The following is a 26,349-nucleotide window of genomic DNA, read 5'->3' as shown; positions in this document are numbered from 1 at the left end:
TCCCTCGGGCAGGTGCTGGAGGTAGGGCTGGTCGTCCTGCTGTTCCTTGGGCTGGAAGCCACCAGGCCCTCCTTCCAGGGCAGCAGTTCTAGCTCTGCTCCACCTTGGCCTTCTACCCACAGCCTTCTCCTACTCACGCTCTGGCCATGGCTGCTTCACCTTCTCCTCCAGGTGGCTCCCAGGCTTCTGATTAAGCCAGCCCGTGGAAGACAATCTCCCTTTCATTAACGCAACATCAACTGGTTAGGGAGGTTAACTGCACCTGCAGAACCCACTGGCCAGCAGCACGGAGAACAGTGTTTGATCAATGGGGAGAAAGTGGGTGCACCTCACAGGAGTCACTGCCTCCCTTCTATCCCTATTTACACAAAGATAATACCCTCTTACTGAACAAACTTGTTGACATTTACGACCCTTTAAAAAGTCATTTTCTGTAAAACCAGCAAATGTGGAGCTGGGGGAGTATCTCTGTTCTTGGCTAGTGTGGTAGAATCTTGTAGACTTTGCACTACTTTTGAATTTGCTATGCATCTGATGGCTTTATCTTTTGAGTCCAACTCATGTCAGGATAAGCAGTTTTGTTAAATTCATGGTAAATGTTATCTAGGTCAATGCTTCTTAACCTTATTTGGGTCACAGACTACATTTGCGAATCTGATTAAAACTATGGACTCCTTACAAAAATGCACACATGCACATAATAAAATCTGCATTCAGTTTCCAGGGACCCACAATCCTTGTGATTGCCATATAAAGTAATAGGGCTTTGATAACTTTCTTTGATTCCTCACATTTTGTAAATAGTTGCATTCAATTAAATACTGTGATTCAAGTGAGACATTTCTGAAGCTGTATATATCTGTGTGTGTGTAGGTTGCACACACACCATATAAATGTCTATATAATATAGTACTTGTATGTAGCCTCGTATTTCCAGTAAATTTCATACTGGCCTTACGCATTCAACCACAATCCCCAACTGTATTCTCCTTAGTAAAGATAAATATAAAACGAGAAATAGGCAAATTTAAACAGCTAAACTGGCAGATTTTTATATTAATAGTATAGAAAATACAAAGAAACAAGGTATTCATACATTGTTGGTAGGAGTATCAAAATGAACTGTCCTTTTGCAGAATGACATGCACAATATCTACCAAATTAAAACACACATACCATTCAATACAGCAATTCCACCACTAGGTATCTAATCTACAAAAATACTCCATATATGACAAAGATAAATGAACAAAGATGCTCCCCACAATAGTATTTTTTTTTTTTTTTGGAAATATGGAAACACGCTATAGGGAACATGGTTATAATGATCCAAACAATACCTTAGTTTAAACGTGCTTACACAGGACAATGGCCTCCACCTATTACTAAGTAGAAAAGAGCAGTTATATATTGGATGTTCTAATTCAACTAACTTTGTAGAATTCCATAATGCTGTATTATGGTGTGCATCTCTCTTATCTTTATAAAACTAAGAGCTTATTAATATGTAGGCATTCTTCTTAGTACCAATGTTTTATCTCTGATTTCTCCTGTCTAAAACTTCCCATTCTAACATGTCACTGATAACCATTTGCAGGAAATTAGCACTATAATTCCATCAAATAATTTCAATGAGTCAATTGTCTAATCACACATATGCACCACAATTAGGACTACCAATTTTCTCAAGATCTGAATTTACAATTACAAAAAACAAACACAGGACATTAGTAGCTACTCTGAGCCTACAGCGGTAATAACATTTCAAGAATCATACTCGTATAATTAGTTCATAAGCATGGCTACCATAGCTAAAAAGCCAGTATTGCTGGTTAATATCTCTTCCTCTAAATAGTCCCCTCAGTTACCTTTCTGAGTCCTTATATTCCTTCAGGGATGCGCTTGATGTTTTTTTTCTTTGCATTTTTGCGGGTTCGGGGCTAGGGGAAGCAAAGACAGTGTGACTGACCAGATTCTAATTCCCCAAAGCTTTACAATGAATGCATGTAGGAGTTAACCTCCCAAAGTAACCTACAAACCTGACCTGGTACCGCTGCCTTGAGCAGTCGCCTCCCACAGTGAATCTGGGCCAGCCTCATGGAACTAAGAGAACACAACAGAAGTGATGCTGCACAACCGTGGAAGCTAAAGCCTAAGAAGGCCTGCAATTTCCACCTCGGTCTCGCAAAACACTGGCTCTGAGGAAAGACAGCTGCCGTGTAAGAAGTCCAATTACCCAGGGACCACCCTGGGCTAGCCATGAGGAAGATCACATGGAAAGAAAACTGTGCCAGCAACCCTCAGCTGTTCCTGCCCTCTCAGCCCAAGTTAACAGACATGTATGTGAGTGAGGGAGCCATCGTGAATGTCTGAGATCCAGTAGACACTATGCGGACAAAAAAATGAGGGCTCAGACTTAGGGCCCAGCCAAGCCAGGATGTTTCCAGCCAACTGGGCTATTCCAGCCAAGGCTCCAGACCTCCTGGGACAGGGATGACCTGTGCCCTGCCTACACACCTGAACCACAGAATCATGAGCAATAAAATAATTGCTCTTTCATGCCACTAAGTTTCGCGGTCGTTTGTTACACAACAATAGATCATCTGAAAAATGCAAATGTTATTGGTGACTGTTTGTTTAAAACATGAGTCCAACTCTGACAGCAGTTCTAAAGTTAATAGTATGACTCAGAGAGGCTTTGCCTGTTGCAGTGAGAAAGAAATAACGTAACAGTTCACATTTCCTTGGACAGCTTTTTAAATAAATCTGACCAATCTAATTAATTCTAAAAACCTCCTCAAAATACTGAGAGGGCCAATATATTATTATGAGTCACATGCTAGTCTGAAATACTGGTCTTCCTGACTCAGCTTTGAGGTCACAGCACAAATGTCACTTGTTCCAGAAGTCTTCCCAAGCCCAGGTCTTCTCAATACTGCCTCCTGTGTCCATCCAGATGAGCCTGTACTGTTGGTCATTTGTGTACTCCCTACTTGACCTGGAACCAGGTCTTACTCATCTTCCAAAAGAGCACATGCCTACAGAGTCACTCAAATGCTGATTCAATGGAAAGAATGGGGGAGAAATAAGGAAAGAACAGAGGGAGGAAAGGAAAAAAGGAAGTGAGGAGAGAAAGCGTGAGAAAGGCAGAAGAAAGAAAAGAAAGGAAGAGGATGAAAGGAAGGATGGAAGGAAGGAAAGACAGGCAACAGCAACAGTAACAAAAAAATGTACTAGCAGCATTATGTAGTGAGATAAAGCAAAGTACTAGGAAGACAGACAAGGAAATGTGTAGTCCAGGCAGGACGGAAGCAGGAACAGTAGCTACATGACTTGAGACAATCATTTAATCTAAGACTCAGGGTCCTAAAAATGGGCATTTAATAAGGATATGTCAACAATGTAATTATTTAATTTTGCTTTAAGATTTAAGTCAAGAAAAAAAGTAGTAAGTGTTGAGAAGAAATCCCGAGTTTACAGCCAGTCACGGTTGCTCATGCTTGTATAATCCCAGCACGTTGGGAGACTGAGGCAGGTGGATCACCTGAGGTCAGGAGTTCAAGACCAGCCTGGCCAACATAGCGAAACATCGTCTCTATTAAAAATACAAAATTAGTCAGGCATGGTGGCACATGCCTGTAGTCCTAGCTACTCGAGAGGCTGAGGCAGGAGAATCGCTTGAACCGGAGAGGGGGAGGTTGCAGTGAGCTGAGATCGCGCCATTGCACTCTAGCATGGGCAACAAGAGTGAAGCTCTGTCTCAGAAAAAAAAAAAAAAAAGAAACCCTGAGTTTACAATAATAATGATGATAACTAATAAGGAATACAGAATCCTAATGACACTGTGAGGCAGATGATTTTACAGATAAAGAAAACGAGATACGGAGGCTGCATATGCAGAAGGACTGGAGTCTGGGCAATCAAGCAACCAAGATTCTGCTTTTGTCCACTGTGCTGTGCTGCAATAGTCTGAGAACAAATAAATTCTCAAGGACTATTAACCACCACAACACAAGACTAAAACATTAAAATGGCCCACTTGTCTACCACAGGCGTCTCATTTCCACCTTGTCTTGGTATTCATAAACAAGAATGTCCGCAAGAAATAATTCACCAGCTGGCATACATGTGAAGCCACTTTCTAATATACATGTGACTGAGACATTTAAAACTAAAAGCCGTAAAACTTCTCTGAGCCAGTTTCCTCAGCCGTAAAATAAGTACAGGTTTAAAGTCCTTTATCTGAAATGCTTGGGACCAGAAGTGTTTTGGATTTTGGAATATTTGCACTATACTTTCCGAGTAAGCACCACAAATCCGAAAATCTGAAGTTCAAAATGCTCCAATTAGCATTTCCTTGGAGCATCATGCCTGTATTCAAAAGGCCTCAGACTCTGGAGCATGTGAATTAGGGATACTCAATTTGCATTATGTAAGACCAACACCTCACTGGGTTATTACAGTATTCAAAAGATAATTCTTTGGAGGTGTTAAGCACAGTGATTAACCCATAGTAAGCACCCAGTAATTGCTAATGATAACTGTGAAGATGCTGCTACAAATGATATAGCAGCCATTTAAATTAAAAGTACAGGCTGTTCTGTGACAAAAAAAGTTTGTAAAACTTTTTTTATTAAATTTAAGAAGCCATTATAAAATAGTAAAGATAGTACAACATAAACATATATAGCAAAAAGCTAGAAAGTCTGTAGTCAGGCTTTTACAATTTCCTGCAACAAACACATAATCTTTTGCAGTAAGAAAAATAAGTTATTAAGGATTTTGGTGTCCTGCGTCTGCTATCAGATAGCTATAAATCAAAGGGTCTGTGAGCATTAGCTTCCTCATCTGAAAAATGGCAGGAACTTGAGCAAATGATCTCTGAGGCTCCTTCTGGCTCTAAAATTCTATAATTTCATAAAATAAACAATTTTAAAAGTTGTGGAAGAAATGGGCCAATCCTTTCCCTTCCCTCTATTTCTCACACAGACCAGCAGGACAGCAGAACCTCAACAAACATCTAGACACTGGCTGTCTCACTGATTAGTGAAAGACTATAAAGTCAACTCAAATATTGCCTTCGGATAAGCGTAACCGCTGTTGCTTGTACTAGGAAAAAGTCCAAATACAGTACCATGAGAACTAGTGGTACAAATAGTCCTGACACTATCTCAAGCCTTCTGGACTTAAAAAGAGTTGCTCTGAAGCCCTGGGCCTCAGTTTCTCAATCTATAAAACGGGAAAATTGTGTTCTCAACTCATGTTCTAAAATAGTATGAATCAACAAGAAAAAGCAAGTGTATTACCGGCATCTTCTTACTTTACTAACACAAAGCAAATATTTATTAACTAATGTGGATTCAGTAGATGCTACTTCACTGATTCCTACCACAGATAAGAAACTTCTATAGTCATTTGAGAAATTTCTTTGAGAAAATGTACAATAAATGATTTTCAAGATGACAAATTGCAGTGGGAAATTTCCAAAGGGGTAAGTACAGGCTACAGGTTAAAAAATTACAGCAAATCAAGTTTTATAAGAAGTATCTTATGTGGAAAAATCATTTGTGGGAAAGACTCTTTCCTGCTTGGGAACTTCCCTTGGATAGCATCTCACTCAAGCAAATCAACACAACAAAACCCACTTCTCTTGCCCTCCTTCTCTCTTGAGGAAGGGCTCTGATGGGAATGCAAAGTGAAGATGCCACTAACAGCCATCAAAGCTCAGTATATGGAATAAATCTATAGAAAGAGGAAGCAGAACAAAGAGGAAGAATGAACACAGACTAAAGAAAGGGAGAGGTAGAAATGAGCGTGAGGTCAACAGGGAGAAATTTCTCAGACAAGATGAAGACTAAAATCCGCATCTCATGCAGTAATAGCTGAATAAATTCCAGGAATATATGGCATTTGTTTTAGGACAAGTAGTTTGCTAAGATTAACAGGTAAATTCTAAAACCACAAGGTTCCAGGCCATCACGCAGGGTACAAGGAGGCTGCAGCGCAGTATCGTTCAATTCATCTACCACAAAAAAAGAACAGTTACGTCCCACTAAAAGGAAGTTGGGGGAAAAAAAAAAAGCACGAAACTCTCCATGTGTAATAGAGCAATATGTGGACTTTACGATCCTAAATAAAGAGAAAAGTAGAAAGCAGGTTTCGTCATGGTTGTTAGGTGTGGCGTCACTGTGCTTAATATGAAAAAGAGAGCCCTACACAATAAAGACAGCACCCCGGGGCACCAGCAGAGAGCAGAGGGAATCCAGGGGAAGACAGCCTGGCTCTGTCTCTCCTCAAATCCCCAATACACCACTCTGGGCAGAGAAAATCTAGAAACTTGAGCCTAAGAGACTGAAAGAATAGAAGGCCATCTATCCCATGTAACCAGTTGCCATCTTGGATTAGTACACTGGGAAACATTTGCCCTCTTTCACATCTTCAAATGCCCACGCATTGCTGGCTTTAACCATTACTCAGGACAAACCTTTCTAACTCTGGAAAACTACGTGTCTCTTTTATTAATACTAATGGTAATAATTCAAAAATAAAAAATTGAACTTTACAGGAGCATGAAAATCAAATTAAAAATAAAAGAAATTGCTAACCTTATTGTAGAAAGAATCAATCAAGTGCCATACCCTCCCACCTACATCTCTTTTAAAGTACAAGACTCACCTTTCAAATTAGACCGACTGGCTGGCCTCCCCACATTATTCCTCTGGTGTTTGGCTGACATGCGTTTCATCTGTCGAGGTGTGCTGGGGGGAGAGGTACCATAAAGATTCTCTGTATTTGTTTCATCGGAGAAGTCTTCTGGATCAGATTCAGGACTCTTGCAAGCTGAATCTCCCAGTGTGCTCTCTTGCCTATGAAAGACAGTGCGCAGGGAAAATATTCAGTAACACAGCTAAGTGAATTCAAATTTACTCATAATTTTTAAAATAATTCTTTGTAAAACTTTTGTACGGAAAAATCTCTTCAGCACTGTGCTCCTCCATTTTTACCTGTGAAAACTCAAAAGGAGAACTTTTCTTTCGCTTGAAGAGAGTAATGATTGTGACTGCTGCTGCTCTTACCATGAACAAGGAGTACCACGTGGGCAGAGCTGTTATGCTTTGTTTCTCTTGTTTATAGAGCTCTTTCTAACACAAATGAAATATAGAACTAAAAACTTACGCCTTAAGGAAAAAACAGCGAAGGACTAGAAGATACAAATCAGACAGAACTAAAAATGTACTTATGTGCTAGCTACTGACAGCTTAATTGACGAGTAGGCAAGTTCAGTCCTGCCCTGAACTTCAGTGCCTCGCCTCTTTCTCTCTTTGAAACACACAGAAAACAGAATGTATAGGAGCACTCTGCTATGATCCACACAGCAAAGCAGGAAGTACTGAGAAAGTATGGCAGGTCCATTTCCTAAGTTCTCTGATAAAAATTACAGCGCAGACATTATGTATGTATTTAATACCACTGAACCACTTGAAAATGATTAAAACATTAAATTTTATCTTATGTGTATTTTAACACAATAAAAAATTGGGAAAAATAAAACCACAGTGCAGAGCTCAAGCAAGGTGCAGGGGAGAAGGATGATGTAAAAGAGGAAGAAGAAAATTGTTTCGTTTCACCTTCAAAATGCAATTTCTCATTAATTTGTTCTCTAAAAACACTGCCTGCCAATTCTCTATCCCTAGCCAACTTCTCAATATCACTATTTTGACAAAGTTCAATTTCTGCAAAGCTAACAAAATAAAATTTAATGATACAAATTAAGAGCAAATACAATTCTTAAAAAGTGAACCAGAAGGAATAAATCATGAAATTCTTTCCAAATATGTCCCGTCACAGTCTACCTCTTTCTGAACATTTACAAAATATGCTTTATATTTTATAAACATAACTCCAAATTATATCCAGTATATAATCCATTTCTTCCTGGCAATTTATATCTTGATATAAAATCAAAGCTATTTCAAAGTCATGAGGGAAACAGAAAAGCTACTCTACAATGTATGATCTCATTATTATTGAATTAGATTAACAAAACTGCAGAAATGAAATTACCTTTTGAAAAATAAAAATATTGTAGAATTATAAAAATTTACAATATTGAAATCTATAAAAGACCCCTAATAGGTCAAAAACTGATTTTTTTAATAACCGCATTTTTAAAGACCACTCTAAATACTTTATGAGAGTACATACGTGCTCCTAAACATATGTGTACACACAAGACATGCAAGTTAAATGCCCTGAAAGCTAACTTTAAACCACGTGCAAATTTAGAAATATGTTTTAAATGCACCTATTTCCTTAAACTACATTATTTAAGTCTCATAACATCACACAATAAAGTGTAAACTTACATATTAACTTGAAATTTCTTACACTCACTTCTTCTATACTCACTGTGTAATAGTTGTATACACAGTGTATACAGTTCTTTAAAGAACTGGCTATAAGCACCAAAATCATTTATTTATTTTCCATGTGTTGCAGTGGTTAATAACACTGTTTGGAATGAAAAGCAGCATAGGCTTGGTGGCGTAGTAGACCCACATTTAAATTCTAGCTGTACTGCCTATTAGCTGGGCGGACCTTGGACAAATTTTAACTCTACCATGTATATTTACAAAATAAGGATAATAAATACTTAGACTTATACTTATTCCTATGAGGATGAAATCCAATAATGTATACTTAATAAAAGAGTCAGAATATAGTAAGTGTTCACTAAATGCTGGATACCACTCATGTCACAGGCCTTGGAAGTCACTGTGCTCAGTGAGGGAACCTGAGTTCTTGCTCATCTGCTTCACCTTAAGAGAGAAGCTCACCCAGGAGCTGAGCATGGTATAGGCCTGGAAGCACTTTTAACATTTGAACATCTGCTGAATTCTTTCAAACTCAATATTATAAGGTTTCTGTTTTCATTTAATTTCCACAGTAATATACTTAAAGGAAACGCTAAGAAAAGACTGTATTTTATTACTTTTGAATCTCCAGGAGTGTCCAGCATAGGGCTCTCATTCAGTGCTTTTCATAATAATGCACTTAACACATAAGAATGGTAACTGCCAGGAAACTATAGCACAAATGTTTAGTCAGTTAAATACATCAAAGCCAGACAGCAGGGAATAACAGGATAATTAGAAAAATGAAGTCAGATACGAAATAGCAAACAAAATCTCTTTCAAAACACATCCTTTGAGGTGAGGAGGCATGTAAACTCAGAAGCTAAGGCCACGTCTCAGCCGTCCTGGATGGGTGAAGCATCCATTATTGAATCTTTCTAAGACTATTAAGACAAATAACTTGGAATTTTAAAGGTCTACATTCTAACTATTTCAGGAAATTCAGTTGCAAAGTTTTCTTTAAAAAAAATAAAGTAATGGAAATAAAGGGCTATGAAAAATATAAAATGGCTTGTTTTGCTAGTGTCTAGCAGTACTGTGTGGATGATGAATTAATGCAATACAGAGCAAAAGTGGAGAATTTTTGTGAAGGGGGACTGATAAGATCAAACCTCAGTGATACAAATGTCAAGCCCCCCGACCTGAGGAGCGTCATGATCTAAAAAGATAAGCACAGCTGATTTTTTAAAAATAATTAAATAAGTACCTTTGTGGGATCTACATGCCATGGGAATTGAGTCCTGTGCTTTAGCAGATAAAGAGGGTCTAAGAAAGTACATATAATAAAAAGGCTAACTTTCATGAAGACTTTACACTGGGGACCCAGAAGAATATTTGTGTTGTGCTATCCTCCAACTGTAGACAAATTATTTCTCTACACATGGAAAAATTAATGTGGCTGTACTCTCAAATAAAAGTACAAGAATAAATCCTTGTAATAATTCTACAGAAGCTAACAATCCCTTGTTTTCCGATCTGCATTTATTACAAAACCAAAAGTCATCTGTCTTATCCTTATACATTCACATAGATACAATGAACAACTACTGACTTCAAAGTATTTCTAAATTATCTAATTATTCTAGCAGTAAACATTTAAAAATCACACTGAAATGAAGATGAATACTGTCATAAACAAAATATTAAAATAAGACAAAACATAGTCTATTTTATCCTTCCTTACTCATTAAGCATCACAGAAAACGAGTTAGGAAAATGTCATATGGTACTACCAGCCGCTATACTTGTAATTCATAATTAAAATGAATTTAATACTTTCTTAGGATTTACTTAATGCAGTCAACATGGTATTCTCACTTGTTGGAAAAGATATTGGTTTACATTCCATCCAAGCAACGTAGAAACACCTACATGTCAGAACAAAATCCAACAGTATTTAAAGAAACTTTCTTTAAAAAAGAGTCTAGCACCTAATAAATAACATTCACAATGTTTTCCAGCCTATCAAAAAATGACCAGCCAAGTGCGATGGCTCATGTCTGTAATCCCAGCAGCTGCGGAGACTGAGGTGGGCAAATTGCTTGTGCTCAGGAGTTCGAGACCAGCCTGGACAACATGGCAAAACCCCATCTCTACAAAAAATACAAAAAATTAACCAGGTGTGGTGGCATGCACCTGTGGTCCCAGCTACTCAAGGAGACGGAGGCGAGAGGATCACTTGAGCTGGTGCCACTGCACTCCAGCATGGGTGACAAAGCAAGACCCTGTCTCAAACAAACAAACAAAAATACCAAAGAAAAAAATATATGATCCAAACCAGGAGAAAAACCACAAGAAACAGACCAGAAATGACTCAAGTAGACATTATAAAGATGAAAAATATATCTGAAATAAGGGTTTAACAGCAGATCAGACACAGCAGAAAAACATCAGTGAACTTGAAGACACAGCAACACAAACTATCGAAAATGAATCAGAGAGAAAAAGATTGGGAGAAAAAAAAAAAAACGGTCCCAGTGCCCTGTGTGACAATATCAAGCAGTTTAACCATGTGTTTTGAAGTCCAAAACTAGAGAAGGGAGGCACAGAAACAAATCTCTGAAGAAGGGCTGAAAATTTTTCAAATCTGGAGAAAACCGTAAGTTCACAGATCCAACGAACTCTGAGCTAAAGAACTATAAAGAAAACTCCCAGTCTGTTGTTATGTACATCATAACCAAATTGCTGAAAACCAACGATGAAGAGAAGAATATTAAAAGCAGCCAGAGAAAACTTAGTTTGAGGGCTTTAGCTTAGAAGTAACATATAATAGGAGGGAAAGAAGTCAAGCAAAGTTTTATTCTTTTTTTCTTTAAAACAAACAAACAAAACACTTATACACAAAATCTAGAAAAATACTAGTGGTAAGTTCAAAAGAACTTGCATCATTTCAATTAACTAACCGTAAGCATCCAAAACCTCATTTTGTAATCGTTCATGTGAGATGAGCTAATGTGGTCAGCCGACCAGTTCAGAATGTTTACATGGATACCAATGATTTGGGATGAGGAAAGTAGTACAAGGTCTACATCAGCTGTCCTGAAACATTTGTCTTACTTGTGTTTAATAACATACAAATGTGAAATGTCTTTCTGGTACTACACTTCTGACAGTCATGTAAAACAACATTTCACTCTTTTACCATAGAACCCCGCTAAAGTACTATTATTACACTACAATCTGGTCTAGGCAAAGTACATCTTGAACTCAACCCAAGGGAGTTTGGTGTAGGTTTTAAAGGAAAAATGTGTGAAAAGAAAACAAAACAAAAATTCAAGTTACTTGGGGTTAAATAGTTCTGCTCTGACATATTAGGTAAACCACAATGGTGCCTGAAATAGCTATCTGTAAAATGATGAAGTCGGATTAGATGAGTCTGAAAACATCTGTGGTTCTGCAAAAGCCACCCCCGCCCCCCAACGCCATCCCGGCCAAAAAAAAACCAAAACACATCCTTCGATGTGTTAGCGACATCCTTCGAAATAAATGGATATTTTATCCACTTGTGAAGTACAACATTCATCTGTGTGAAGTTCTCTCATCTACCGCCACCTATTCTCTATTAGGTAATAAGTATTAGGGAGATTTCTGCTATTGGGGGAAAGAGAGGAGGGACATAGGCTGAAGGGATAGATTTTCTAGGTTTCCTTTTTCTTTAAACAATTTCCATAGCTTGCTTGGCCTGAAGTACTAATCAAAGGGAGCTAAGCTCAGTTTGAGGTTGTATGTTTGGTTCTTATTACAAGAGCCAATTTATTAATAAGTTATCCATATTACATGAGTCAATTTATCAATAAGTTAGTTATCTTTATCATCAACCTAGAGTTGAACATTTATCAGCTCACCTCCAGGTGAACGGTCAAACCTTGAGCTTATCCAACATCTACTATCTAACTTTTGCACTGATTCAGAGCATAGGGCCTTTACAAACCTAACTAATCTTGGTTATTTTTCAAGATAGACATTTAGACTTGTTTTTTAATGAAATTCGTCTTTTTAAAACAAATGTAGATTAAAAAAAAAACAGATTTCCTATGGAAATGAATAAGAAACTATCTCCCCAACAATTACTGAAGAGCAGGAGCCTGTCATCCTTACCACTGCTTCTCCGGTGTCTAGAACAGTGGCTGGTGCAGATTATGTGCTCGAAACTACTTGCTGATTGAATAAACAAATCAAGTAAGTTTATCTTTTATACTTTGGATTTAATCGTTATCCAAATCCTTTTAAAATACAATAACATTTCACTATTTTTAAAATATGTTTTTTAAAGGCTGCAAGAATGAAGGATCGTTGATTTTTGCCAATAATGAAATGCCTACGCCCCCACACTTATTAGTAAGAATACAAGTTTTAATCAAATTATTGTTTTCTTGCAAACATTTTAATTTAGAAGTCTTATCCAATGCCACTGGAACTCGTGGTTGGACAGTTAATTAAACATACATATAAAAACATTAGAAATGAAACATGCAGACAAAAAAAATACACTGTGGCAGCCGTTACTTTGGTGGTCCTTGATGAAACCGGCCTCCTCATGGTCACAAACTTGCATATCTACGCTTGAATGTGGAATGACTTTGTGACTGCTTTAACCCATGCAATGTAGCAAAAATGACACTGGACCAAATCCCGGGCCTAAACCTTAAGAAGGCCACCTGTGTACTCCTGGGAAAGCTAGCCACCAGGTAAGGAGCCCAACTTAGGTGGAGAAGCGCATCAAGGAGAAGCTAGCTAGCCCAAACTTGAGGAGCTCCCAGCTGACAGTCAGCACCAACTTAACTTGCTAGCCCTATGAGTGAGGCTATTTTGGATCTCCATTTGTCCCTGCTCTGCAGCCAACACCGTAAGTAGCAGAAAAACCACTCAATACCATGACAGCTAATAAATGGTTTTTATTTTAAGCTGTTAAACATTGGTATGGTTTGTTAAACTGTAATACGTAACTGCCACACATACAAACCTGACATTTTATTTTTGCTTTAAACCCATGAATGGGTTTTAATCAATCACTACTTTGATGAGGGTTACAGCCTTGTCTTTTAGTGCGGGTCCACTGATGGAAGTTCCGAGTCAACTCTGTGGCTTATCAGATGTTGCACAATGCATCATCTACAATCCCCACTCTATTTCTCTAAAATAGAACAAGAATTTAAAGACTTTTGTAGAGCGATTTTTCTGGATGTTCATGATTTTTCTTCCTAAGCTTTCACAGTTCTCTCTTACACCTAATTTGATGGCAATTTTTTTGCATGTTACTCACCTATACTGACACTTTGAAAAGCATTCCAAGTTAGTTTATGTAGAAGCTACAATTCTCTTTCACACTCACATTTCATAGATTTGTGTAATAGTCTACTGAGTTACACAATCACAATTAAAAAGTAAAGATCTAAATAGATTTAGGAACAAACCAGAAACTCTTGTTAAGTATATAGTTCAATTGGTGGGGACAGAAAAATCACTGCCTGTATCACATTCTGTATTCTAGAGTAGCCTATTAGCTATCAGCATTCTGATGCTGTGAACATCAGTTGGTAAGTTTTATATAAGAAATGAATAGGTCTTGGAAAAGTAGGTAAATGGATGAGGCCTGCCTGATTTATGTCTTCTGGTATAAAGTCTTCTGTTTCACTCATAGATTTATATAGCATATTTTATCAGTCCTGAACTAAATAAAACAAAAAAGAATGCATAAAAATAGAAAACAAATATATACAAAGAAACAAACTGGCCCACATGGATAAACTTTTACTCATCATTAGAAATAAAAATAATTATAAGCTGTTTATAATTCAGATGAAGGCTTTCAGAAAATAAACTCTCATAAAACTATATAAATACAACATAACAAAACACTTTAAAGACTTCATACTAATTAATTCAATTCTGGTTAACCAGAAAGACTCTCCAATGAGAACTACAAAAAAAAAAAAGAAAAAAAAAAAAAAAGAAAGTAAAAGAAAAAGAGAGAGAACCCTTTGGGCATTCCAATACAAATGAGTCCCATTACACATAAAAAGACAAACGTAATTATTTCTGTTATTTTTGCAATTTTGTTGCAAATACTTGAGTACTTAAAAACAGAGGACAAAGAATAAGACATATTGCAGGGGTGCTTTCTTATTTTTTACCAAATCTATTACCTCCAAAAATTGTGTGAGTGTGTCTATACATCTATCTTCATCCAAAGTTTTGAGGATAAATACCAGATCATATGTATATAGGATAGCGAGAAGAAAATCAAAACTGTAAGAAAAGCCTTCCTTCTGGCTGGGCGCAGTGGTTCACGCCTGTAATCCCAGCACTTTGGGAGGCCGAGGCGGGCAGATCACGAGGTCAGGAGATCAAGACCATCCTGGCTGACATGGTGAAACCCCGTCTCTACTAAACATACAAAAAAAAAAAATTAGCTGGGTGTGGTGGCAGGCACCTGTAGTCCCAGCTACTCGGGAGGCTGAGGCAGGAGAATGGCGTGAACCCAGGAGGCAGAGCTTGCAGTGAGCCAAGATCGCGCCACTGCACTCCAGCCTGGGCCACAGAGCAAGACTCCATCTCAAAAAAAAAAGCAAAGCCTTCCTTCTTAGATTGGGCCTGACCACACAGCAGTACAGCAGGGAGCACAGGTGGGAGCATGTCCCCGAAACACAAGAAAAGAATTATTACACATCAGTATCACTGTGGGTACATTCTACCATGAAATGCCAACCAAAAACTATTCAAAGGAAAGCAACAAAAAATAAACATCATGATTCATTCAAACAGTTGTTTTAGGCTTAACTAAAGAGAACCATAGGGCTAAGACAGGAAAATTTGGAAGATAAAAAAATGTCAAAGCTGGGAGGAAAAACAAACAAAGGGACTTATGCCAAAGATAAAACATAAAGGAGTTTATAGAGAAACAAGAAAAATGTTTAAAACTTTAATTAAAGGTTAATTCATTCAAGAATGAATTACGATCTTCTACCCACTCTCTTTTATCGCAAATAAGAACATTTTTAAAAATCTCCTTATTCTAAATTAAATTTACTTGTGGAAAAAACATTCCATATCATTGGCATTCTTAGAAATCAAGCAACTGAAGAACCATCTCTGTAGGGGACAGATGAGCTGCCTGGATCTCCTTAGCTGAAGTTACTTTTTCTTAAAATTTGGATTACAAAATTAGTTAACTGTAAATATGGCCTATGACACACATCACACATTCAAAACATTAGTTCCAACTGCTGGGAGGATAAAACAAGGAAATATGAACATATGACATATTCTCCCAAAGTATTTGGTGAAGGAAAATGGAAACTAGAGTAGGGAAGGCAAATCAGGACAATCTGGGCACAAAAATCTCTCACCTTTGCTTTGACGGCACAGAAAGAGCTCGTTCATCCAGGGACTAGATCTTGGTTCCCAATACCACTCTCCAATAAAGCGAATTTTGGAGAAATGGCTGATTGTGGGACTAGGGCAAGGAAGGTGCAGTATAAGCCTGAGCTGAGCATCCTGCATCACCAGCAAGTGAGGAATATTCAAAAACAGAACCACCAGGTATGTTACAGAGACACAGGAGCCAACGCAAAGAGCTCCCATTTGGCCAAAGCTGGGACACTCTGAGCAACAAAACAAATGAGGTAACACTGGATTACAACCATGAGCCCATATTAATAACTCCTGGGTGGGTGGGTGGATGGGTGGATGGGTGGATGGGTGGATGGATGGATGGATGGATGGATGGATGGATGGATGGATGGATGGATGGCTGGCTGGGTGGGTGGATGGATGGATAGATGGATGGATAGATAGGCAGACAGTCTGACAGACAGACAGGTAAATACATACACATATACATATCTCCTGTACAGAAAATAAAAATCCAAATAATTTACATACTTTCCTCTCAAGGAGGTGGAGTTGAACTCTCCACCCCTTAAGTGTGGGCTACACTTTTGGTGACAGAAAGGTGGAAAAAAAAGTAACACTACAATGGGGTAACCTGACAACAAACAGGCGATCAAGGTTAACGTATCAGTGGTAAGCCATGTTGACAGCACGTGCCCCTGATATGATATGATGACAAGGTCACTTCATCTCTGTGGTATTCCTCCTAAAAACCCATAACCTCAAACTAAGAAAAAAACACCTGACAAACCCAAGTTGCGGGACTTTCTACAGAATACCTAATCATTACTTCTCAAAACTGTCAAAGTCATCAAAAACAAAGTGTGAGAAACTGTTAACAGCCAAGAAGAGGCTAAGGAGACACAACTAATGTGGTCCCTGGAAGGGATCTGGGAACAGAAAAAGAACATCTGGGGAAAGCAAATGAAATCTGAATAAAGTTCTGAGTTTAGTTAACAACAAAGTGTCAATATTGGTTCATTAGTCGTGACAAATGTATAAAGTTATATAAAATTTAATAAAAGGGGAAACTGAGCATAGGGTACAGGGGAATTCTATGTACTATCTTTGCAACTGTCTCTAAATCTAAAACTACTCTAGGGGCCGGGTGTGGTGGCTCGCACCTGTAATCCCAACACTCTGGGAGGCAGAGGCGGGAGGATCACTGGAAGCCAGGAGTTTGACACCAGCCTGGGCAATATCGTGAGACACACACCTCTGCAAAAATCAAAAGAATTAGCCAGGTTTGGTGCTGCACACCTGTAGTCCCGGCTACTCAGGAGGGTGAAGCAAGAGAATCGCTTGAACCCAAAATTTCGAGGCTGCAGTGAGCCATGATCGTACCACTGTACTCCAGTCTGGGCAACTGAGTGAGACTCTGTCTCTTAAAAAAAAAAGAGACAGAAAAGTTAAATTAAGCTATTCCAAAATTAAAAGTTTATTTAAGACTTAATTACATTACATGGAATAGTTTCATGACTGCTTAATAACTGTGATGTTACTGTACAGGTATAAAAGACTAAGAGCCAAAACTAAACTTAAAAATGTAAAATTATAAAATTAAGCAATTCTTTATAGATACACTGATAATTGTGGTTGTAAACAATTTCAAAATGATAGGCTGAAAAAATGCCATTTAAAACAGTGACTACCAAAACTGGTATGTGCATCAGAATTTTTGACCTTCTTGTTAAAAATACAGATTTCAATATCTTCCACAAGAAATTCTGACCAGAGAGTCTGAAACAGGGCTTGGAAATATTTATTGTAACAATCATCATAGGAGCATCTGATCCGTCGACCAGTGCCATAAACACAGTCTGATCAACTGCCATAAATCATGTCTTTTCTTCCTATTTTAATGGCAAATTCTGCTCTTCCATCCTTAGGGAGAAGTTACCATTCCTCCTCCAGGAGGCTGACTGAAGAAGCATAACCTAAAAATACTGACTAATGGCTCTAGGTCAGCATGATGGAAGACCACATGCAATGTTTTTCATAATGTGGTATTTAAAAGACTTCTGGAGGCACATGTATAATGTGCTTAAAGTCATTTATTGTTACAATTATTTTCTATTTATGGCAAAATTATTTAGGTTTTCCATGTTTACTATCATGATAAAGTTTCCTTCTAAAATAGACTTCCTAAAAAGAGAATAAATTTTAAAAAAAGGAAAATAATAGGATAGGTGGTACAAGGATACAGCAAAAACTATAAGGTGTTACACAGATGGTGGAAGATTGAAAAATGCTGTACTAAACTCCAGTGCTACCTTTTGATAAAAAGCTGCAAGAGACAGATGAATGAAGATTCAAAATTAAGACAATGGTCAAAAAAACAATAAAATAACGTTAAATAGGAATAAAACATGTATACTTGTTTATGTTTTGAATCAGCTCTATAATTTGTTACCCACTAAGTTATGAAGAATTTTCACTGTACCAGTGTAATTGCTACCCTTAGGCACAGAGTACTTACCATGCTTGGTAAGTACTATGCTCGATATCACACAGTCTCACTTCATCTTTATCAGAACCTTATAGAACCATTTTAGGGAAGGATCCTTTGCACAAGAGGTCGATTCTTATAGATGATGAGAGGTGCTCTGTTATGTGCCAGGTACCCAAGGACTCCTACAGGTACTAGCATAATTCCTGGGCCCCAGAGTAGGGAAAAGGATGGCTCATCTTGCAAGTGTCTGGGCCATAATTGGAGTCCTGATCTAACTCCAAGGCCCAAGGCCCTCCCATCTTCAGCAGACCATTCACTTGTAGCTCACACTGATAAGGATCACTTCCCCTGTGGGACAAAGTCCCTCCAGGTGGAGACAGAGCATAGCATAAGAGAGAGACCAGGAGAAAGTATAGACTGGCAGTTCAGAGAGCCAGTTCTCTGGTCCGCTCTAGGACTCACATCTTTGGTGAAGCTTTTTAACCATCCTAGATCTAAATTTCCTCAGCTATAAATAAAGGTATTACTCTGGATAAGATACTGCATCTAAATTCAGCTCCAGGGAGACCCAGCTTGGCTACAAGTTAAATGAGAGAAAAAGCGGGGATTCTGCCTGGTTTATTTATCTGTATATGTCAAATAAAAGGTCTAACTGAAATCGTCTCTTTCAGATAGCTATTTATCTTCCGTACCAAATGTAGGGATTACACTCTGCCTTCCAGGAAGGTCAATGTGTAGCACTTCTAACACAGCCTCATCAGATCAGGGTTGGGCCTCCGTTCCTTTCACATGAGCCTGGGTGTGTGCTGGTGTGTGTGTATTGAAATAGAAAACAGGCTTTTAAACTACAGAACGGTAATTTTGAATTAACAACAACTCTTTTTTTCCTTTTTCATTGAAAACAGGATTCTATAAGGGATGAGACAAAGAAGATATAAATGTGTTAAATGTACACCATTTTCTTTTATTCACTTTTTTTTTGTTTTCTTGGGCCTTTATTCTAATAATTTGATTGATTTGTTTACAGGTAAAAATACACACTATCTGTTTCATACCACATTGTGTGCCAAATTACACTATTAGCTCCTCAAGGGAAATCACAGTCATGTCTTTATTTCATTCAACAATGACCCCACCAGACAAGAAGAGGAAAAACACATTACTGTTCCTGCCCTCATGGAGCTTTCAATCTATAGAGAACTGGAGAGTTAGTGCAGAATTACATACACAAGTGTATTTCAAGTATACTTATGAATTATGCTATGAAGGAAGATTACAGGGAACAAAGTGCTGTGACAAAGCCCACCAGCAGATAGAACCTAACCTGGAGAACTAGGAAGATGGTAACAAAGAAGGCTTCTCTGAAGAAGGAGCATTTCACCTGACACACAAAAGTTCTGAAGAAACTGCCCGGAAAAAGGAGGCAGAAAGTGGGGAGCCGCTAAGACAGAAGGTACAGCATGTGCAGAGGATCTGAGGCAGGAAAGAGCAGGGCTCATCTGAGAGTGAAAGGAGCTCATGATAACCCAGGGTGGGGCAGGTGGAGTGAATCCTAGTCCCAGAAGCAGCAGGCAGGAGCAGGAACAGACTACGTTATGTCTTATCCCCAACAGCTTCTGTCTATACTCCAGCAATCAAGACCAAGTGACCTGTTGGTAGCTAACAGAGGGAAAAGAATTGTTCACTTGAGAGGAACAATGCCTTTTGGAATTATAAAATCCTTACAAATGGCAAGTTACTAAGAGGTAATAAAACATGACCCAACATCAAAGATGTACTCAAAGATACACACAGGTTTGTCTCATGAAAACTATAACTTTCTTAATTAAAAGCTATGTAAACTGAGAAAAATTTAAATGAGTCTAAAAAATTTTAGAAGAAAAAATAAAACCTCCTATTTTTAACCTTAAAGCTTTCCTCACTAAGGAGAACATAATCGGTAATTGTGGTTGAACACATAAGGTCAGTGTGGAATTTACTGGAAATGTGGGGCTTAAAGGCCCTGTGTATTCCCAATATAAATACCACATATAGTTTTAGAAAAGAAATGTCTAACAGTGTATCATTAAATGCAACATGTACAAAACATAGGGAATATTTTAAAAATAGCTGTGGCATCAAAGCCATTATTACTTTATATTTCAACCATAAAAACTAAGAATTCCCTGAACTTGAATGTAATTTTTCGTTATACGCATGCATGCATTTTTCTCTTTTTTTTTTTTTTTTTCTTTTTTTTAGACAGAGTCTCACTCTGTCACCCAGGCTGGAGTGCAGTGGTGAGATCTCTGCCCACCACAGCCTCCACCCGCCGGGTTCAAGTAATTCTCCTGCCTCAGCCTCCCGAGTAGCTGGGACTACAGGCACGCACTACCATGCCCAGCTAATATTTGTATTTTTAGTAGAAACGGAGTTTCACCATGTTGGCCAGGATGGTCTCAATCTCCTAACCTCGTGACCCACCCACCTTGGCCCCCCAAAGTGCTGGGATTACAGGCATGAGCCACTGTGCCCGGCCCAGGACTCTTCACTTAGAAAAGTACACACATGTGGGCAGGGAGACACTGCAGTCCAGCCTGGGTTACAGAGCACGACTCTGTCTCAAACAAACAAACAAAAGTCCACAGTTTTCCTTAGGTTCTCAAATGCAGTTTATGACCCCAAAAAAGGATAAGACGCATTGACCTAATATTTATCACACAGTTAGCAAGGTTCTCTTTTAGAAATGTCTCATGGTGACATGTATTCAACACCTAAAGGATACAGGTGTCAGATGCATAACTAATTCAAAGCCGATGCTCAAGCTACAAAGTTCCTGTTGTACTAGCCAGGGACAGAGACGCCTCCACCCACCCACATACATAGGATTTATTCAAAACTGACTTTTTTACAAAATCATATAAATCTCAAAAGATTCAGTGAATAAAATAATTTTCCACCTTTTTATGACACACTGTTGTTTCATGTTTGGAGTGATACTGGCCTCCATATACCCTACAAAAATGGTTAATTATTCGGACAAATTTGAGTTAAAAAAAATTTTTTTAACATGGTTAACATGAATTAACATTTTATCTAGTAACAGTTAACAAAAATAATTAGAAAGCTCCTTAAATGGTTCATAATTAAGGTTATGACTAAACACAATAAAAAAGCCTTTTGAAAGAAAGGCTGGGCGTGGTCCACAGCTCACGCCTGTAATCCCAACACTATGGGAGGCCAATGCGGGTGGATCACTTGAGGTCAGGAGTTCAAGACTGGCTTGGCCAACATGGCGAAACCCCGTCTCTACTAGAAAAATACAAAAATTAGCTGGGTGTGGTAGCACACGCCTGTAATTCCAGCTACTCGGGAGACTGACGCAGGAGAATTGCTTGAACCGGGAGGCGGAGGTTGCAGTGAGCTGAGATCGCGCCACTGCACTCCAGCCTGGGCGAGAGAGACTCCATCTCAAAAATAAAAAGAAAGAGATGTGAAGCAAACATGGAAGAAACTGTGGTAAATGACAGAAAGGAAGAATGTTTCCAAAATATAACACCAGAGATGTAAAAGTAGAAGGAAAAAAACCACTATAAGAACAAAGCTATTTTTAAGACAGGCAACAAAGGTAAAAACTATAGACGAACAAGAGATTTAAGCAGTGATCTTCCAGTGACAGGGTTTCTTCTGTGTTGACCCTACTTTAAACTCACTGAGTTTTTTGAATCTACAGTTGACAGCACTTAACAAATTTGAAACATTTACAACCACTATTTCTTAAAAAAAATTTTTCGGTTCTCCTCTTTCTTTTCTCCTAAAACTCAAAACACATGCTAACCGCCTGACACTATCCCACAGGTCACTGGTATTCTGGTACACTTTTCCAGTCTTTGTTCTCTCTGCATTGCATTTTGCATAGTTTCTACTGCTATATCCCTAAATTCACTGATGTTTTTCTGCTGTGTCTACTCTGTTGATATCCCACCCAGCAGATCTGTCATTTCACATAATGTATTTTTCATTTTCAGAAGTTCCATTTGGATCTTTTTTACATCTTTTTTCTCCAATATTCATGTTTTCATTTAAATACTTGAGCCTAATTATAATCATACTATTTTAGCAACCCCTGGTACTTCCATCACCTGTTACACTTCTAGGATTGTTACTATTGACTAATTTTTCTCCTGGTTATAGGTTATATTTTCTTGCTTATTGACATATTTTGATTAGATGTTGGATATTACGAGTTTTCTGTTGTTATCTGGATTTTACTGTCTTCCTTTAAAGAGGATTAGACTTTGAGTTTTTTTGTAGGCTATTAAATTATCTCAAATTCCTTTTTATCCTTTTAAGATTTGTTTTCAAGCTTGGTTAAAGTCAATTCCATAGAAGCTTTTCCTCTAGAAACAGCCTAACCTCACTACTAAGCTGTGATCCTTCCGAGTCTTTACTGAATGTCCCAAATGTCCAGTGCAACAAAGACTTTCCACTTCAACCAACTGGTACTCAAGTGCCTCCCAGCCCTGTGTGAGCTCTGCAAACCTTTCACAGCTCACAGCTCCTCAATGGCTCTTTGCCTAATTTGCAGAGTTTCTATTCCACACAATCTATTCATCAAAGACTCAAGAAGGCCTTATATAAATTTTCTGGAGCTCTTTTTCTAGATCACTCCTTCCTCTCCAGAACTCTATCCTCAACTTCCAACTGCCTCAGCCTCCTCAAACTCCAATCTGCCTCCTCCACTCGGCAAGTTCACTCCGCTTTGCCTGGTATTCCTCCCCGCAACACAGTCTGGAATAGGCTTCCAGGCAAAAGCCAGGGTAATCAAAAGGCTGGCCTTATTTGTTTCCCTCGCCTCAGGGATTACTATCGTGTACAGCCTGTTGTCTAATGTCTGAAACAGTCACTCTATACTCGAGTCTATTCCAAATAGCATAAGAAGAGTTTACTGTATATCACTAAAACCCAGCATATTTATATTTTTTAATCTAAAAAAACTGTTCCGTGTATTTTTAGGGTTATAATAAAATGATGCACAATCAGCTTCATCACACGTATGGGAAAAACAGTACTTGATCTTCAACCTTCCAAGTGACTGACTACATGATGTAGCTAAGTATTATATAATAGGATTACACAGCAGTGTCTTTAGGAAGCAAAGGAGAAGGGAAATTTTGTTCAAAAATATGTATATGTTTATGTTTACTTTACATAAAAAGGCAAAAATCATCTCATTTTGGAGGCTAAAATACTTACAGATAGTCAAATTCAACCCATTTATTTTGTAAAAATTTAACCTCTTTGGGCCCGTTTCCATAACTTACATAAGATCACAAAGATTTTTTGTGGACCTAATGTTTAGGCATATAAAAGCTCTAAAACTTAGGCTTTTACAAAGCTAATACTATTTAAAATATCCAAATAAACAGAAAGTGACATACTTCTCAACTACAGATGGTACCAGAAGACCAAATATACAACACTTTTGGCAGTTCCTTAAGTGCTTGTCAGAAAAACAGTTAGTAGCTCTATTACCCTGGTCTCTATTACTGAGGGGGAAAAATCATTAACAGAAACAAGTATGCCACCGAACTGTTTTGACTTAGCTAGGATCATCAAAATAAAAATTCTAATACACTAATTAAGACAAGAAACACTCAATTTCCGAAAACCTACATTTAACTATACAAATGTATCCCTCCTCTACCAAGAATAATTTTAACTGTATAGAACCTAAACATTTCCTTGTAATTTAATATAATGTTAGTTAAACTAAGGCCTTTGTTGTTCTTTTTTCGCTTCTACAATTCTTTTTTCAGTGCACACAAGACCTTTAATAAAGCAATATACTCCCAAGATATGTATCATTACTAGTAACTTTCATTAACATAGAAATAACAAGGGACTGGGATATGTTACAAAATACTGAAAAATAGACACAGCTAGGAAATTCTATTTAAAGATATTAATTCACCATTCAAACTGCATGCATTGGGTACTTTAAACCATCCATGCAATAAATATTTACAAAAAGCTATGACGTGCTAAGCACTATTCCAAGTGCAAGAATACAAGGCGTTAAAAGATAAAGGCAACCAAAACAATCCTGGAAAAGAGTAAAGCTGGAGGACTCACCTTCCCAATTTCAAAACTAAGCAAAGGTAATTAAGACAGTGTGATAATGGCATAGACAGACACATGGGATCAGTGGAACAGAACTGAGAGAGTCCAGCTATAAACTCGTATGTCTAGGGTCAATGGATTTTCAATTGGGATGCCAAGAATGTTCAATGGGAAAAGGACAGTCTTTTTCACATACGGTGCTAGGACAACCAGCTACAAGAAAAGGAATGAAGTTGGACCCTTAATTCACACCATATGTGAAAATTAATTCAAAATGAATAGAAGATCAAAATGTAACAACTAGAATGTGTAAGAGAAAACTGGGGTAAAGCTATAGGATCTCATATTTGTCAATGAGGTCTTAGATATGATACAAAAGCACGAACAACAAAAGACAAAACAGATAAACCGACTGCATCAAAATTAGAAACTTTTACGCAAAAGACACAATCAAGAAAGTAAAAAAGACAGCCCACAAAAATGGGAGAAAATATTTGCAAATCATGTATCTAATAAGAGACTTATATAAATAATATACAAAGAACTCTTAAAATTCAATTTTAAAAAGACAAAAAAATAGTGAAACAACCTTCCAAAAAAGATATACAAATGGTCAACAAGCACCTGAAAAGATAATCACCACCACTGGAAAAATGCAAATCAAAACCATAATGAGACAGCACTTTACATCCACTAGGATGGTTATAATCAAAACGTCAGACAACACGTTGACAAGGATATGGAGAAATCACTATACATGAATTTATATAGCAGTATTATTCATAATAACCAAAAGGTGAAAACAATCCAGTGTCCATCAACTGCTGGAGTGGAAAAACAAAACGTAGTACTCCCACTGCTATAGTTTGGGTATCTGGTGCCCAAACCTCATGCTGAAATTTTATCTCCAATGTTGGAGGTGGGTACTAATGGGAGGAGTCTGGGGTCATGGAGGCAGATCCCTGATGAATGACTTGGTGCCAGCCTCATAGTAATGAGTGAATTCTCTCTATGAGTGCTAGCAAGTGCTACTCTAGGAGCTGGTTGTTAAAACGAGCCTGGCACCTTCCCCCTGCCCCGCACCACCTCTTGCTTCCTACTTGCCACATGATTTGCACACGCTGGCTCCCCTTCTCCTTCTACCTTGAGTGGAAGCTTCCTGAGGCCCTCACCGGAAGCAGATGTTGACACCATGCTTCTTGTACAGGCTGAAGAACCGTGATCTAAGTAAACCTCTTTTCTTTATAAATTACCCAGCCTCGAGTATTCTTCTGTTGGTGGTGGTGGTGATGGTGGCCACTCCAACTTTCATTTTAAGTTCCAGGATATGTGTGCAGGATGTGCAGGTTTGTTACATAGGTAAACGTGTGCCATGGTGGTTTGCTGCACAGATCAACCCATCACCTAGGTATTAAGTCCAGCATCAATGAGCTGTTCTTTCTGATGCTCTCCCTCCCGCCATCAACAGGCCCCAGTGTGTGCTGTTTCCCCCACAATGTGTCCATGTGTTCTCATCGTTCAGCTCTCACTGAAAATGTGGTGTTTGGTTTTCCATTCCTGTGTTAGTTTGCTGAGGATAATAGCCTCCAGCTCCATCCATGTCCCTGGCAAAAGTTTACAGCAATACAAATGGACAAAGATACACATTAAATAGAATACTGTTCAAACCACATAAATGAATGCACTATAATTTATACTATGACAAAACTTGAAAATCTTACGCTAAGTGAAAGAAGCCAGTCACAAAAAAACCCACATATTATATGATCCAATTTATATAAAATGTTCAGAATAGGAAAATATATAGAGACAGAAAGTAAATTAGCAGTTATTCAGCAATGGGAGGGTTGGGGACCCGGCAGTGGGTTGGTAATGGCTAAGTGGTGCAGGGTTTCTTTTCAAGGTAATTAAAATGTTTGAAAATTGACTGTGGTAATGGTTGCATATATCTGTGAATATACTAAAGCCATTGATTTGGACATTTTAAAT

At 38.1% G+C, this 26,349-nt stretch overlaps 1 protein-coding gene across 6 annotated transcripts in view; it reads right to left on the bottom strand.

Moving 5' to 3' along the window:
- MAP3K4 (mitogen-activated protein kinase kinase kinase 4) overlaps positions 1 to 26,349 on the bottom strand; it is a 126,489-nt gene that overhangs the window by 75,794 nt on the left and 24,346 nt on the right. For all 6 annotated transcript variants that reach the window (XR_004029408.1, XM_030809934.1, XM_030809936.1 and 3 more), the window contains exon 2: positions 6,676 to 6,866. Coding sequence is in view for 5 of the 6 variants with exons in the window: in XM_030809934.1 (XP_030665794.1) it covers positions 6,676 to 6,866 (191 nt within the window). In the remaining variant the exon portion in view is untranslated. The remainder of the gene's footprint in view (positions 1 to 6,675; positions 6,867 to 26,349) is intronic.

Source organism: Nomascus leucogenys, chromosome 3 (assembly GCF_006542625.1).
Source record: "Nomascus leucogenys isolate Asia chromosome 3, Asia_NLE_v1, whole genome shotgun sequence".
NCBI classification, from domain to species: domain Eukaryota; kingdom Metazoa; phylum Chordata; class Mammalia; order Primates; family Hylobatidae; genus Nomascus; species Nomascus leucogenys.
Note: the sequence above shows the minus strand (reverse complement) of the source record. Positions and strands in the feature narration are given on the sequence as shown.